This window comes from Sus scrofa, chromosome 13 (genome assembly GCF_000003025.6).
Source record: "Sus scrofa isolate TJ Tabasco breed Duroc chromosome 13, Sscrofa11.1, whole genome shotgun sequence".
In the NCBI taxonomy this organism is placed as follows: Eukaryota; Metazoa; Chordata; class Mammalia; order Artiodactyla; family Suidae; genus Sus; species Sus scrofa.
In genome coordinates this window covers 207,961,732-207,974,838 of record NC_010455.5, presented here as the reverse complement: position 1 = coordinate 207,974,838, position 13,107 = coordinate 207,961,732, and the positions used below count along the sequence as shown (strand labels likewise).

Genomic DNA, 13,107 nt, shown 5'->3' with positions numbered 1-13,107 from the left:
CAAAGCCTGTTACTGAATGTGTGACAAGGGCCTTGGGGACAGGCTGGTCCTGGCGGGCACCACGTGTGCTGGTGGGCCTGGGCCAGGGGAGCAGAGCAGGGCGGTGTGTAAACTCAGGGGCCGTCTGAGCTCGGGACCAGCGGGAGTGCCCGGTGCTCGTGCAGCAGGACCTGCAGCTCCCAGAGACCAGGCCGCTCCTGCGAGGGGGGCTCGGACAAGGAGCTGGACTGTGGACAGCAAACGAGTGGCCACTCGGTGTCCTCTCCTGTCCACAGCTGGGCCACCTGGAAGCTTATGCTGGGAAGAACCAGGGGGCTCAGCACAGGGGGCCGCGATCAGCTGGGATTGGGGTGCTTGGGTCACCCAGCACTCCTATGAGGGTCGCCTACCCCCCGCCCTGAGCTCTGGCCGGATGGGCGGACCCGCCCCCAAGGCCCCAGGAGCCCTCACCTGGCAGTCCTGGGGGTCCAGGGCGGCCGGACTCCACAAACGCCTGTGATGAATGTGGGCCAAAGGTGGCCGTTGAGGGGATGCTCTGGAAATGGGGGCCACCACCCGCCCACAGGTCTCTGCCCAGAAGCCCTCAGCACCCGTCCCCCAGATGGGGAGCAGGGACGGGGAGGGGAGGACAGCGCGGAGTCGGGAGCCCTGGTCACGACGTGACCGGCCTCATGTCACTGCATGTCACTGGGCCTTGTGACCTCTGGGACCGCGGGCTCCAGCTCAGGAGCCCAGACCCAGAGAGCCGACCCTTCGCCACCTTCCCGCGCCCAGGGAGTTTGTCCTCCAACCGCCTACCAGGCCTGGCTCCCCCCAGCCCCCCCCACAGCACCCCGACCAGGGCCACAGCGGCCATGGCCTGGGCTGCCCCTGCCTGGGGGTTGGCCCCATCCTGGGCTCAGCCCTGTCCTGGGGTTGTCAGCCCCGTCCTGGGCTCAGCAGAGGCAGAGGGGGCAACAGCGTTCCGGGCCCAGGATGAGGAGGGGTGGGGGAGGCAGCGGGAACAGCAGGTGTCGTGGTGACTTACGTTGCTGTCATAGACAGGAGTCCCGGCGGGGCCTGGGGGCCCTGGGGGCCCGGGTGGGCCAGGCGGACCCTGTGCGGGGGAAGAGAAAGCTCTGCTCGGTCACGTTCACAGCCGGCCATGGACACTGGCCAGGACGGCCGACGTGGGCAGAAGCAATTTTGAAAATCACAGTACTGTCAGAAAACAGAAAATTGAGAACCCGACCAGTTTCCTTGCAGCCACGGGTTTCCTGGGGACACAGCTGTCCCCTCCGTTCCCAGGAAAGAAGCACCGGATGTGGCTGGCGGGCTGCTGGGCGCCGGGGGGTGGGGGTGGGGGGGTGTCAGACTGAGTCCTCGGCGTCTGTGTTTGTGTGCCTGGGGTCCACGCATCCTACGACCAGCTCAGAGGGGCTCCCACCTGTGAGCTCTGGGACCCGAGCCAGGGGGGCCAGGCGTCCTGGTCTGGGTGTCCCCTTCCCCCCGACCCCCACAGCCTGCAGGACACTCACCCTCAGGCTGAATCCCACGCTGGCATCTCCCGGCTCCCCCTTCTCCCCTTTCAATCCGTTCATCCCGGGGCGACCCTGGGGCAGAGACAGTGAGTGGGAAATGGGGGTGCTGCCCAGCACGGAGGCCTTGGGCCCTGGGGGGCTGGCACTTCCTGTCCCTACCCGGGGCCTCCTGGGGTGTCCGTCCCTTGGGGTCCCGAGCTGCCCGTGCTGGGGACCGGTCCCTGGGGGAAGGACAGCTTTGGGACTGAGGTCATGCCCCTCGGAGCCCATCACCCATGAGGGGCGGGCCGCTGTCCCCACGCACCACGAGACCCCAGGCACTTACCGGCCGTCCGGGGAAGCCAATCTCTCCCTTGTGCCCGGGCCGCCCATATGGACCCTGTGGGGTTGCCAGGTTTTAGGGGAGCAGAGGGCAGCCCTCACCCCTGTGGGCTCCCTCCTGAACCCCGCCCCAGAATTGGAGGTGCCGCCGTAACCGGGATGCAAATTCTACCGCCCACCCCCGCCGGCAGCCAGGCAGGCTCCTGTGTCCCCTGCCTGCGGGGCACACGCACGCCCTGGGGAAGCCTGGGCTACTCACCGGGGGTCCTCGGAAGCCAGGCTCACCCTGAACAGAAACCAGAAGGTGGCATGAGCAGCGGCAGTGCCCACAGAGGCCGAGGGCAGCCGGACACCACAGGGTGTGCAGCACCCCAGGCTGGGCCCAGGCGGAGGGGCAGCACATCCAGACCCGCAGCCCCGAGAGCCCCCAGCCCCTCCACAGGGGGCTCAGCTGACAGGGGCAGAGGAGGACGAGGGGCCGGCCAGGCCGTGGTGATCTGAGCGTGCAGGCTCTGGGGGCCCTGAGAGCGCTCCCAAGGAGGAGCAGACAGGGGTGGGCGAGGAGGCCATGCTGCGGAAGCTTCTGGGATCTGGGTCAGCAGAGGCTCCCATGCACGGGCAGGAGCGGGCCCCTCCCAGGAGGACAAGCCACTCCGCGCCGTCTCCACGGCCCCCCAACCCGCCGCCCCTGCCCAGACAAAGGGGGAGACTCGGCCCAGGCGCCCCTCACCTTGGCTCCTTTCTGGGCAGGGGTCAGTGGTCTGCCGTCGGGGCTGAAGACTGTGCCTGGCTCGCCCTTCTCGCCCTGGAACAGGCAGCAGGTCAGGTGGGCCAGGTCCGGGCAGGACAGGGCTCACACACCCGCAGAAAACCCCACCTTGGGCACGACATGGCACCCAGAACGCGGAGCGGAGTGGCGAGCAGGCCTCCGCGGGTCCAGGGACACAACCGGGGCGCATGGGCCATGGGCTCCTGGGCACGCCCCCCTCCCCTGGAGCAGCCACCTGCTGGACCCCAACGGCCCCACAGGGCCCCTCACCTTGGGTCCCGGGAGGCCTGGCTGGCCTTTGGAGCCCAGGTCACCCTTTGGCCCGGCCGGTCCCTGCAGAGAGACAGGGCGCTGGGCTGGGGCATCCCCAGCCGCACCCTAGATACCCACCTGAGACCCTGGCTGGACCAGGGCCTCTGCTCTGGATCCTCAGCCGCACGGGTGCCCACCCGCCCCTCCCCCGCAAGCGGAGGCCCCCTCCCCCAGGAAGCAGAGGAGCCCCTGGCGGGGGTACTTACGGGGAAGCCTGCAAACCCCGTGCGGCCCTGGGGAGAGAGAGACAGTGACGGACGGTCAGGACTGCCCCGTGGGGACGGGGTCCGCCCAGCGCCCAGGCCACCGGGGACGCACGTACCTCGGGGCCTGGCACGCTCGCCACCGCTCTCTGTCCACGCGTCGGCAGAGCCCCGGAGTCGCGGGAGAGGAAAGGAGCCACGTTTACAATGAAAACAACTCCCGTGACGTTACCCACACAAGACCCCGCACGGGACGCCAGAAATTAAACGTGGAAGAAAAGTTGGCTTTTAAGTCTCTTGGCTTTGGCCTCAAGGTCCCTTGGATGAGAAGGAAAGGCGCCCGGGGGGCAGCACCCCCACCCCCTGTGCTGAGTGTGGGGCCCTCGAGGGGACACGTCACAGCCGGAGTAGGGTGACACACGGACAAACCACACAACCAAAGGGCAGCCTGGAAGCCGAGAAGCCCCCCAGCCCCCGCCCCGAGCCGGAGGCCTGGGACTTGGGTGTCTCTGGGGGTCGCCCTATAAGGGGGCTGGTGGTCCCAACTGCAACCAGCACTGGGGTCCAGGCAGAGGGAGTGCCCACCGCACCGTGTCCTTACGTCTGATACATAGACGACAGGCCCTGGGGGTCCAGGGGGTCCCGGGAGGCCCGGCTGCCCCACTCCGTCCTTCCCGGGGTCTCCCTGGAAGAGAAAGCCAGGCTCCAGCTCGGGGGCTTCCCGTGGGGGTGGACGGTCACGGCAGCTCCGGCCGGGACTCCGAGGGTTCCTGGCGACCACGCAGTGAGGGCCCCACCCCGGCAGGGGGGCTCCGAGCAGGGTCCCCGCCCACGTGAGGCGGGGGGCTGCACCCCGAGCCCGCCAGGCGCGCCTCCCCATCCCTGGGCCCTGACACCCCGCACTCACTTTGTCTCCCCGGGTGCCCTTCTCTCCTTTTGGTCCCTGTGGAGACGAAGCGAACGGCTCATCAGAAACAGAACCCGAGCCCCCTCTTTCCGGAGCCCCCAGGCCACTGGGACTGGCTCTGAGTGAAGATGTGGGACCAAGGGGACCAGCTGGGAGCTGGGGGTGGGGTGTTGGCCGTGCAGAAAACCCCCTCTGGCAGCCTGGACGCCCGACTCACGTCGCATGGAGCTGGGGACCCCCGGACCCCATGGGGACCCTGAGATACATGGAGGGGGGCAGCTCTCCCCCAGGGGTGGCTACTGCACGGTGTCACCCGGCAGCCCTGGGGGCCACTCACCTGGGGTCCAGCTGCGCCCTCTCTGCCGGGGAGGCCGGGCAACCCGGGAGCTCCGTCTGCTCCGACTTCTCCCTGCATCGACACGAGGAGTGTCGGACCAGCCACAGCGGTGGGGACCAGCCAGGCCGGAGTTTCCGGGGGCCGTTGGCTCACCCCATGGGTGGCTGGGGAAGCACCGTGGGGGCAGAGGAGGGGCGGGGGCAGAGGACACGACTGCAGAGCTGGGGTGGGAGGGCCGGGGGACGGTGGGAGGGCATGCAGGGCCTGGTCCTCAGCCTGGGGGACCCTCCTGCCCCAACCAGGGCTGCTCACGACCTGGATTCCCCGAACCCGAGAACGTGTTCGACTTACCTTGGTCCCTGCTGGCCCCACGGCTCCAGGATCCCCCTGAAGTGAACAAGGGCTCCTGTGGGCCGCGAGCCGACCCACCCCCAGGCGGCACCCACCCCCTCCAGGTGACCATACAGGGGGGCCCACACCTCACCCCACCTCAGAGCCGAGGGCCCCAGACCTTGAGGCCACCCACATGCTGAGGGCACAGGGCCTGGACTGTTCTGGAAGCCAGGCCACCGTTTCTGTCTAAGGAGCAGCTTAACCCGGGTGACTTCACCTTGAACAGTTTAGAAAAGGCGAGAAGCACGCCCTCCTAAATGACTCGCCCAAACTGTCACAGGTTTGCAAATCAAAGCAAAACCCTCTAAGGGAATGCGCCCGACAGCAGAGGCCGGCCCCAGGGGGACCCTGCCAGTGTGGGGCGGGGGTGGCAGGCAGCCAGCAGGGCTCCTTCCTGGGCCCCTCCTGCAGGGCCCCGGGCCAACTAAGGGCTCACTGACCTTGACTCCGGGCGGGCCGGGCGGTGCCTGCGGGGGCAGAGAAGGAAGAGGGCTCAGGTCAGAGCCACTCCACCCCGGGGACAGCCTCCCCACGAGAACACAAGCCCCTCCAGGGCTCGGAGCTCTTATCAGAAACAGTCTGTCCACAGCGGCCCGAGCACCCCGAGATCCCACCAGAGGGGTCGGTCCTCAGCAGCGCCCAGACCCTGGACAGCACGCCAACTGGGCGCGGGGCGGGTGTGCAGAATTCCCAGCACGGAGCCCCTCCAGACGCGGCATCTGCACGCAGGGAGGCCGCCGTCCGGCATCCTGGGGCAGGGCTGGTTCGGCCGCGCTCAGACCCCAAGGGGCTCCATCACCTGGAGGCCCTGAAACAGCCCTCGGACCCTCCAGGGCAGAGTCCTTGGACTGAAGGGAGGGACTCCCCCACTGTGCCGGCTCTCGGCTCACACCTCGCCCGACGCCAAGGCTCCTAACGTACGAAGGGAGGCACTGAGCGGACGTGGCAAAGCCGCCCTAATGCACCGGAGAGGCGGCTCTGCCCATCCGCGCTGCTCAGAGGAGGAGGCCTGTCCTGCTGCCTCCCGCTCGTGTGGGCCGTCAGGTGCTCCTGACGCTGCCACACAAGATGGGGTTACACGGGAGCCCCTTCCGTCTAATTGAAAGTCCGCTCAGGTCAAAAACACATATCTTCCCAATAATGAGAGCCGGAAGGAGAGCCTGACTGGCACGTCCAGGACGACTGGCTTCAGGCCTCGTCCTGCCCGCTCGACCCCCAGCGTCATCTCCCGCGCTGTGACAGCATTCCTGTCCTGGTGGCCCCAGGGTGACGGCGCTCTGGACGCAGGCGGCTCCTGGTCCCTACTGGACGCCCCTCCCCAAGCTGACCGAGCTGGCTCTGGGGCAGTACCTGCGGCCTGTCGGCGCCTTGGGCAGCCCACCAGAAGGGTCCCCCGGAGCCTTCCATGTCGTCCTGGAGGGAACACGGGGACACCGGGTCTGCGTCTCTTCTCACAGGAAGAGGCCCTCCCCGAGGCCGGCCAGGGGCCCGAGGCCGAGACGCCGAGCAGGGCATCCCGAGTGTGCAGGTTGCCTGCTGGGCGGGGTCACGGGGACACTGCAGGGCGGACACCCAGGGCTCTAAGCACCCCATTCAGTGCGCTGGGGCCAACCTGCCCGTCCTGCTGGGCGGCACAGCCTCAGCTCACACGTGGGGGCTCTGCCACCAGCTGGGAGAGACCCAGGCAGAGGCGGTGTCAGCTTGGCTGCTGCCCAGCAGGGCTCGTCAGTGTGGGCGCCCGAGGGCGCCTGGGGCCACAGAGCGGGCTTTCTGGGGCCAGAAGTGGCTGCTACTCACAAACCCGGCGGCAAGTCCTGGGCCTGGAGGTCCGGGGGGCCCGGGGGGCCCTGGTGGTCCTGCTGGTCCGGGGACCCCTGCCAGGCCGGGGTTCCCAGGAGCGCCGACGGGGCCGGGGTCTCCCTTGCTTCCCTGTGCGGGGGGCAGACAAGGTCACCTCTTGGCCCTTGGGGTGTGGGAAAAGCCCGGGTGCACCTGCGAGTTCTCAGGTGCGTTTTACACCTGAAAGGCCGGGGGCGAGCGGGCCTGGAGCGATGCGAGCCCCGCAGCGTCTCTTTCCTCTGCCTTCCGGGACTTCACCCGCTTAACACAAAACCCCCCAGCATGCAAGGGAGGGGTGGGCTCTGCTGGAGGGAGCGAGTCTGGGGACCTGGGACCCCGCTGCCACCAGGGAGGCTGGGGTGAGGAGGCAGCAGACTTTGCCCTGGAGCCCGGCGTGCGTGCCCTCGAGGCCGAGCCGCCTGTGTTCCCGAGTGTCTAAGTTTGGCGTCCAGGAACCCAAACAGAACCTGGCAGCACCTTTGCCGAACTTCCTCCCCAGCTGCGGCTGTCCCCTCCCGGTAAGCCTTGCCTCTTCCCACCTGGGGCCGACCCCTTCCCGAAGGGTGGCAGTACCGGGGCTTGTCCCTACCTTCGGTCCGGGGGCGCCCACCTCGCCCTGCAGAAGGAGGAGAGAACGGTCACGGCACCGAGCAGTAGTGGCGCGGGGAGAGCAGCCCAGCCCGTGAGGTTTCCCGCTGCACTGACGCCGAAACGGGGTGTCTCCTCTTGGCCCAGTCACCACCCTGCTGTTCCTGCCGTCACCCCCACTTCAGAGGGGACCGAGGCCGCAGGGGAGGCTCTGTTGTGGGGGGCCGGGCTGACCTCACTGCAGAGCAGCCAACGCCCCCCGGCAGCAGAGTCCTAGCTCAGCAGCAGCAGAGCAGCCAGCTCTGAGCACAGACCCTGCTGCGGAGCCCAACAGCTGGGTTCTTGCTGAGGGACCGAGGAAAGCATCGTCCCCAAAGGGCTGCGTGAGTGCCTCCCCGCCCAGCACGGCAAAGCCACTCGGAATCCACTGCCCGCTGCAGGTTCGCGCCTGCGGGAAAGTTTCTCCGACATTGACGCAGATAAAATGGAAACTTGAAATAAAGTTTCCAAACGAGGCAAAGTGTTGCCATTCCTCAGAACCGTCACCCCACTTGTCATCATGAAGAAACAGCTTGGGCGAGATCCTGGGTTTTGACAGGAGCCCCAGCCGCCGGCCCTAAGAGACGCAGGAGCCCGAGGGTCCCCGGCTGTTGGGCTGCCGACTGGGGTGAAGCCCCACAGCCCTGGGCACCACCACCCTGTGGCATTTCTCCTCCCTGGTGACCCGAGGCCACACCACCGAACACCCCCGCTTGGGGCGCGAAGCCAGGTCCACCCTGGGTGCCTGGAGAAGTGACTTACGACGCTGCCTTTCTGGCCGGTCTGCCCTGCTTGCCCATCTCTTCCTGGGAAACCTGGGGGGCCCTGGGGGCAGAAGAGCAGAGTGTGGCCTGGACGGAACTCACCGACCGGAGAAGACGTGTGGGTTGGCCCGGGGCAACCTGTGTGTCCACAGGCTCCTGGGAGACACCCCAATACCCCAAACACTCTTGGACTCGGCCCAGAGTCTCAGAGCTCATGGGAATCGTGCCCATAGGGCACAAGGGCGCTTGGACAGCTCAGGTCAAAGTTTTTCCCCTTTGTAGTTTAATTAGTTTCCCATCAGCTTGTGGAGGATGAGAAGGACCGGCAGCCCCATGGGGAGGGGGGCACCTCCGGCAGCGATGCGGGGCTACTACCCGGCTGCGGACTCTCACTAAAGGGCCACCACGGCTTCGGCAAGGTAACTGCCCAGGCCACAGACTTTATGTCCTGAGTGGGTTCCTTACGAGGTGGAAACCAGGCCTGATCACGGGTCTGATCACAGCAGCGCATCTCAGGCACCTGCCAGGCCCGGCGTGGTGTCCCCGGGAGTAGGGGCCACGGGGCCCACCCCCAGCCCCCAAGAATCCCCCCCCAGCCTGGCCTCTGTAGGTCAGCCCCACCCGAGGCCAGGTCATCAGCGGCTCAGCAGCCAGACCCTGGGGGCCACATGCTCTGGCTCCTCCCACCCCAGGGCCCAGAGATGGGAGCCCTTGTGAAGATTTGGGGGGCAGAGGGGAGGACTGGAGCGTACAGAGGCACGAGGGGGGCTTGGCCCAGACGGGGGAGCCTGTACCCGGCTGCCCGGATATGGACAAGGGCCTTACCGGGGGCCCGGGAGGCCCAGGGGCTCCGTCCCGTCCAGGCACTCCGGGAAGGCCTGCGGGGCCAGGGACATCGGAACTGTTCATCCCGAAGCGGCCTGGCTCTCCGGGCAGGCCTGGGACGCCGGGGGGGCCGGGGGGCCCCGGGAAGCCTCGAGGGCCCTGGACACAGAAAAACACCGAAGGGTCACGGCACGCGGTGCAGCCGAAGGTCGCCCCTGCCCCTTCCCGCCAGGCCTCAGCGCAGCCCACGGGCTCCACCGTGGGTGAGGACGGCCAGGGGACACTCACTCGGAGGCTCTCCAGGTCGCCGCCAAACCCAGACCCCTCCATGTCGATGAAGGTCTGTGGGGAGAGACCAGAGTCATCGGGCCCACCCGCCCCCTCTGCCGGCCAGCGAGGCCCCGGCCCGCAGGGGCAGCCCCGGGCCGGAGTCTGACAACAGAAGCGAAGGAGGTGACCTCCAGCGGCCCCGAGCGAAAACACCAGGAAGGCAGGATCGACCCTCCGGGCCTGGACCCTGTGCCCACCCCCCAGGCTGGCTCCGGTCTGAGCAGCGGCCCGAGCACGCGGGGCCCTCTGCTGGGACAGTGGGCGGATCCCGCGCTGGAAGAGTCCAACTCACCAGCTTGTCGTGTCTGAAGGAGGGTCCTGGGGGCCCTGGAGGCCCTTGGGGTCCTGGGGGTCCCCTCGGCCCGACCCCAGGGTCGCCCTGGGGACAGAACACAGACTGTCACACCAGGGTGCCTGGCCCTGCCTTGGGTCGGGGTGGAGACCGTCCCACACCCTCCCCGTGCCGGCCGGGTCCCAGGCTCACCTTCTCACCCTTGGGGCCCACGTCTCCGGGGGTTCCGGGGAAGCCCTGCGGCCCAGTGTCCCCCTGGAAGACAGAGGCCAGGAAGCTCGGTCAGCAGGAGGCCCCTCTGCCCCGGCCTCGCCGAGCCACCACCAATGTGTAGCTTTGCGCCCAGAGCCACACGGAGCAGACGGCTGGGCCGTCCAGAGACGACGGGGACGTTGTGGGGCCGCAGGTGGGCAGCAACGACCTCAGAAGTCCGAGGCCCCACCGGGAGCAGCGCCCTGCAGAGGTGACGCAGCGTCCCGCAGCCGCCCTCGCTGGAGGGCGGGCACCCCGCCTGGCGCGTGTGAGTGCCTGCCTGAGCCCTGGGGCACCAAGGGCTGGTGCTGCCGTCGGTGTGCCACCTGGGTGAGCGGCCGAGGCATCTGAGCGTCCCCCGGGCTCGTCCAACTTGAGACCTAAGGTGCTCTGACCCAGGAGCTTGTCATTCGGGTCACAGGTCTGGGACTCCACGTGCACACAAGCTCACACACGCTCGCACACACGCACATGCGTCCTGCTCTGCGGACGACCCCACTGCCACCGAGCCGTCCTCGAGTCCCTGTTAGTCCTGCAGCCTCCCCACCCGAGCCCGTCACGGTCTGCTGGCTTGTGGTTTCCCAACTTTTACCTGAACCTCCTTGGGGCAGTTTATCGGGTTTCTGGGAAAGAGCATGTGTTGGTTTTTTTAAAAACCCGAGTGTTTTAAGATCCACTCCAGGTTCACAGTGAGGCTGAGGGATCCGAGGCTCCCCCCCCGCCGACCCCACCCGGAACATCCAGGCCGTTTCTCTGTCCCCGTTTTTCCCCTAAGAATCTGGAAGCTTTAGCGGCTCTCTCTTCCCTTTTCTTTGCTCCCTGGGAGCCGAAACGTCTCCTTATCCGCCTCGCAGCTTTGTCTCTTCTATCGACCGTTAGACTTATGTTTTTTTTCTCTCTCTCTCTTTTTTTTTGGTTGTCTTTTTAGGCCCACACCCATGGACGTTCCCAGGCTAGGGGTCAAACTGGAGCTGGAGCTGCAGCTGCCGGCTGCGCCCCAGCCCCGTCCTCACGGATGCCCGCTGGGCTGTTACCCTGAGCCATGAAGGTAACGCCAAGACTTGTATTTTCTTATCGAAAGTTAAGTTGCATTTTCAAAATGGCCTCATCTGAAATTCTCTTGAGGATGCTGAGTTCAAGAGTCAATGGGGGGGCCTGAGCGTCTTATGCAAACATCGCAGATAATGCAGGTTCTCAAAGAAAAGCCAACTTACGGGTTTCCCGTCTTCGCCAGGGTCACCCTGCAGAGTGGAGAGAAACCATCAGTGACAGAAAGTCACACCCCTGCCCCTCCCGCAGCTACACAGGGAAAAGGACCCCTGCTTGTGGCCCCTGCAGACTGACTCCCACGGGCAGGCGGCTTTCTGTCCCGGGCGCTGAGGCCTGCGTCTGCCTGTGCCACGTAGGCGCTGCCCGGAGCCCTGGGACCCTTCTGCCTGCCCCCCCCCCTGCCCCCCCCCCCAGCTGGGTGACAGGGACTTGGGCACTCACCGGCTCGCCGTCCCTGCCGGGGGCACCGTCTTTCCCTGGAGGTCCTGGGGGGCCGGGGGGTCCCTGCGGCCCAGGAACAGGCTGTGCTTCGGGGCTCCGCATCACGGGGCCTGTGGGACCCTGGGGACTGGCCTGGCCAGGCAGGCCCTGAGCCCCTGGCTCCTCCTGCCCCTTCAGGCCTCGCTGGGGACAAAGAGGAGAGGGTTCAGGTTGGGATGGGGGGGGGGCGCTGGGCTCAGGATCACACCGGGCACAGACAGGCACGGGAAGGACAGGGGACAGGCACAGGGGACAGGCAGAGTGAACGTGCTTGGTGGACAGATGCAGGGCTGGCTCGGAGGCGCCGACGCTGGGAGGGTCTGCTGGCCGTCCCTCCTCCGCCCGTGCATTCTGACACCAACTCCTACTCCGACCAGAGAGTCTGTGCTGTGGATGCCCCGTGTGCCGGTGCCCCCTGCGCGCTGGGCAGGGCAGGGGCGCGGAGGGCAGTGTGAGCCCCAGATCTTTGCCAGGTCTCGGGTGAGCTGGGTCCCTGTGGTTCTGGGCCCCGGTGGCGGCCTCACCTCTTCCAGGCTGTCCCCAGGGCTCCAGCTGCTCCCGTCCCACGTGGTGACAGCTCCCGAGCCAGGCAGGGTCTGAGCTGGGGAGGCAGAGGCGGCCATCAGGCTGAGGTCTGCTCTCGGCCGCTGCCCCCCAGGGCCAGGCCCCACCCCCTTTCCTTCTTCTCTCCATGAACCATGGGGGTCGGCCGCTCTCGTCGCGAATCCCGCGGCTCTGAGCGAGGGCTGGACGGGACTTGAGGCCCTTTAGCCAAACGGGGACAGGCCCGCTCAGGAGGGACTCGGTTGCCCCAACCAGCCCCACCGGGCCCGCCGACCCGCCAAGCCACGAGTCGGCCACCAGAGGGCGGCCCTGCCCCACGACGGCCTGGCCCTGACCAGGATACACCCCCGAGGTGAATTAAATCCGGCCTCAGGGAATGTGAGAAAGCAAAGACCTAAGCAAACCAAAGGAGACAGACCTCGTGTCCAGGGCTGGCAGACCCACCTGAGCCAGATGCCCAAGCCCACCCCCAAACTGACCTACAGCCCCCGCGACCCTCCAGCCCAACCACCAGCAGCCTGTCTTGTAGAAGCTGACAGATTGCACCTCAAATTCACATGAACATTTGAAGGACAGAGAACCCCAAAGCCATCCGCAAAGGAAGGGAGAGCCGGGCGGGGGCCGCGCCACCCACGGCACGGTGACATAAGGCCCAGTGCTCAGGACCCTGTGCCACAGCTGCGGGGACAGAGCGGGGTCCACGCAGACCTGTGCCCCTGGCAACGTGGCTGGAGCCACCAGATCCCACTGACGCCACATGCGAGAGCCACGTCCAACAGGCTGAGTGAAGCCCTGCCCCTGAGGGACGCCTGGACACAGTGGAACCTGTGACCTGGGACAGCGGCTGCTTGGATGTGGCATCAACAGCGAGACCCACAAAGAAAACCGCTCAGTTCGGTTTCATCCAAGTGGAAACTTCCACTCTTCCCAGCCGCTATATGAACAAAATGAAAAGGCAGCCACACAGAAGGTGTGGTGCAGGAGGCGAGTCCAGAATACATACGCTCTCAGGGGCCGAGGGCAGAAAAACAAACGGCCCATTAGAAAACCAGCCCTAAAGGAGCTCCTGTGGTGGCGCAGTGGTCAACGAGCCCGACTGGCACCCATGAGGACGCAGGTTCGATCCCTGGCCTCGCTCAGTGGGTAAAGGATCCAGCGTTGCCAAGAGCTGTGGTGTGGGTGGCAGACGCGGCTCGGATCCGGTGTTGCGGTGGCCGTGGTGTCAGCCGGCAGCTGCAGCTCCTATTGGACCCCTGGCCTGGGAATCTCCATGTGCCGCAGGTGTGGCCCTGAAAAGACAGAAAAAGAAAACCAGGCCTAAG

At 66.8% G+C, this 13,107-nt stretch overlaps 1 protein-coding gene across 9 annotated transcripts in view; it reads right to left on the bottom strand.

The window, feature by feature from the left end:
* The window catches only part of COL18A1 (collagen type XVIII alpha 1 chain), a 76,248-nt gene that overhangs the window by 9,244 nt on the left and 53,897 nt on the right, over positions 1 to 13,107 (bottom strand). For 6 of the 9 annotated variants that reach the window (XM_021071536.1, XM_021071537.1, XM_021071535.1 and 3 more), the window contains 25 exons: positions 11,746 to 11,822; positions 11,183 to 11,365; positions 10,906 to 10,932; positions 9,632 to 9,694; positions 9,440 to 9,526; positions 9,106 to 9,159; positions 8,818 to 8,976; positions 7,991 to 8,053; positions 7,191 to 7,217; positions 6,560 to 6,691; positions 6,113 to 6,175; positions 5,203 to 5,229; positions 4,721 to 4,756; positions 4,370 to 4,441; positions 4,033 to 4,068; positions 3,727 to 3,810; positions 3,245 to 3,274; positions 3,129 to 3,155; positions 2,881 to 2,943; positions 2,572 to 2,646; positions 2,101 to 2,127; positions 1,846 to 1,899; positions 1,518 to 1,592; positions 1,028 to 1,096; positions 451 to 493 (listed from right to left, as the gene is read on the bottom strand). In XM_021071536.1, the coding sequence (XP_020927195.1) occupies positions 451 to 493; positions 1,028 to 1,096; positions 1,518 to 1,592; positions 1,846 to 1,899; positions 2,101 to 2,127; positions 2,572 to 2,646; positions 2,881 to 2,943; positions 3,129 to 3,155; positions 3,245 to 3,274; positions 3,727 to 3,810; positions 4,033 to 4,068; positions 4,370 to 4,441; positions 4,721 to 4,756; positions 5,203 to 5,229; positions 6,113 to 6,175; positions 6,560 to 6,691; positions 7,191 to 7,217; positions 7,991 to 8,053; positions 8,818 to 8,976; positions 9,106 to 9,159; positions 9,440 to 9,526; positions 9,632 to 9,694; positions 10,906 to 10,932; positions 11,183 to 11,365; positions 11,746 to 11,822 (1,653 nt within the window). The remainder of the gene's footprint in view (positions 1 to 450; positions 494 to 1,027; positions 1,097 to 1,517; positions 1,593 to 1,845; positions 1,900 to 2,100; positions 2,128 to 2,571; positions 2,647 to 2,880; positions 2,944 to 3,128; positions 3,156 to 3,244; positions 3,275 to 3,726; positions 3,811 to 4,032; positions 4,069 to 4,369; positions 4,442 to 4,720; positions 4,757 to 5,202; positions 5,230 to 6,112; positions 6,176 to 6,559; positions 6,692 to 7,190; positions 7,218 to 7,990; positions 8,054 to 8,817; positions 8,977 to 9,105; positions 9,160 to 9,439; positions 9,527 to 9,631; positions 9,695 to 10,905; positions 10,933 to 11,182; positions 11,366 to 11,745; positions 11,823 to 13,107) is intronic. The other 3 variants (XM_021071538.1, XM_021071533.1, XM_021071534.1) reach the window with 1 other exon arrangement.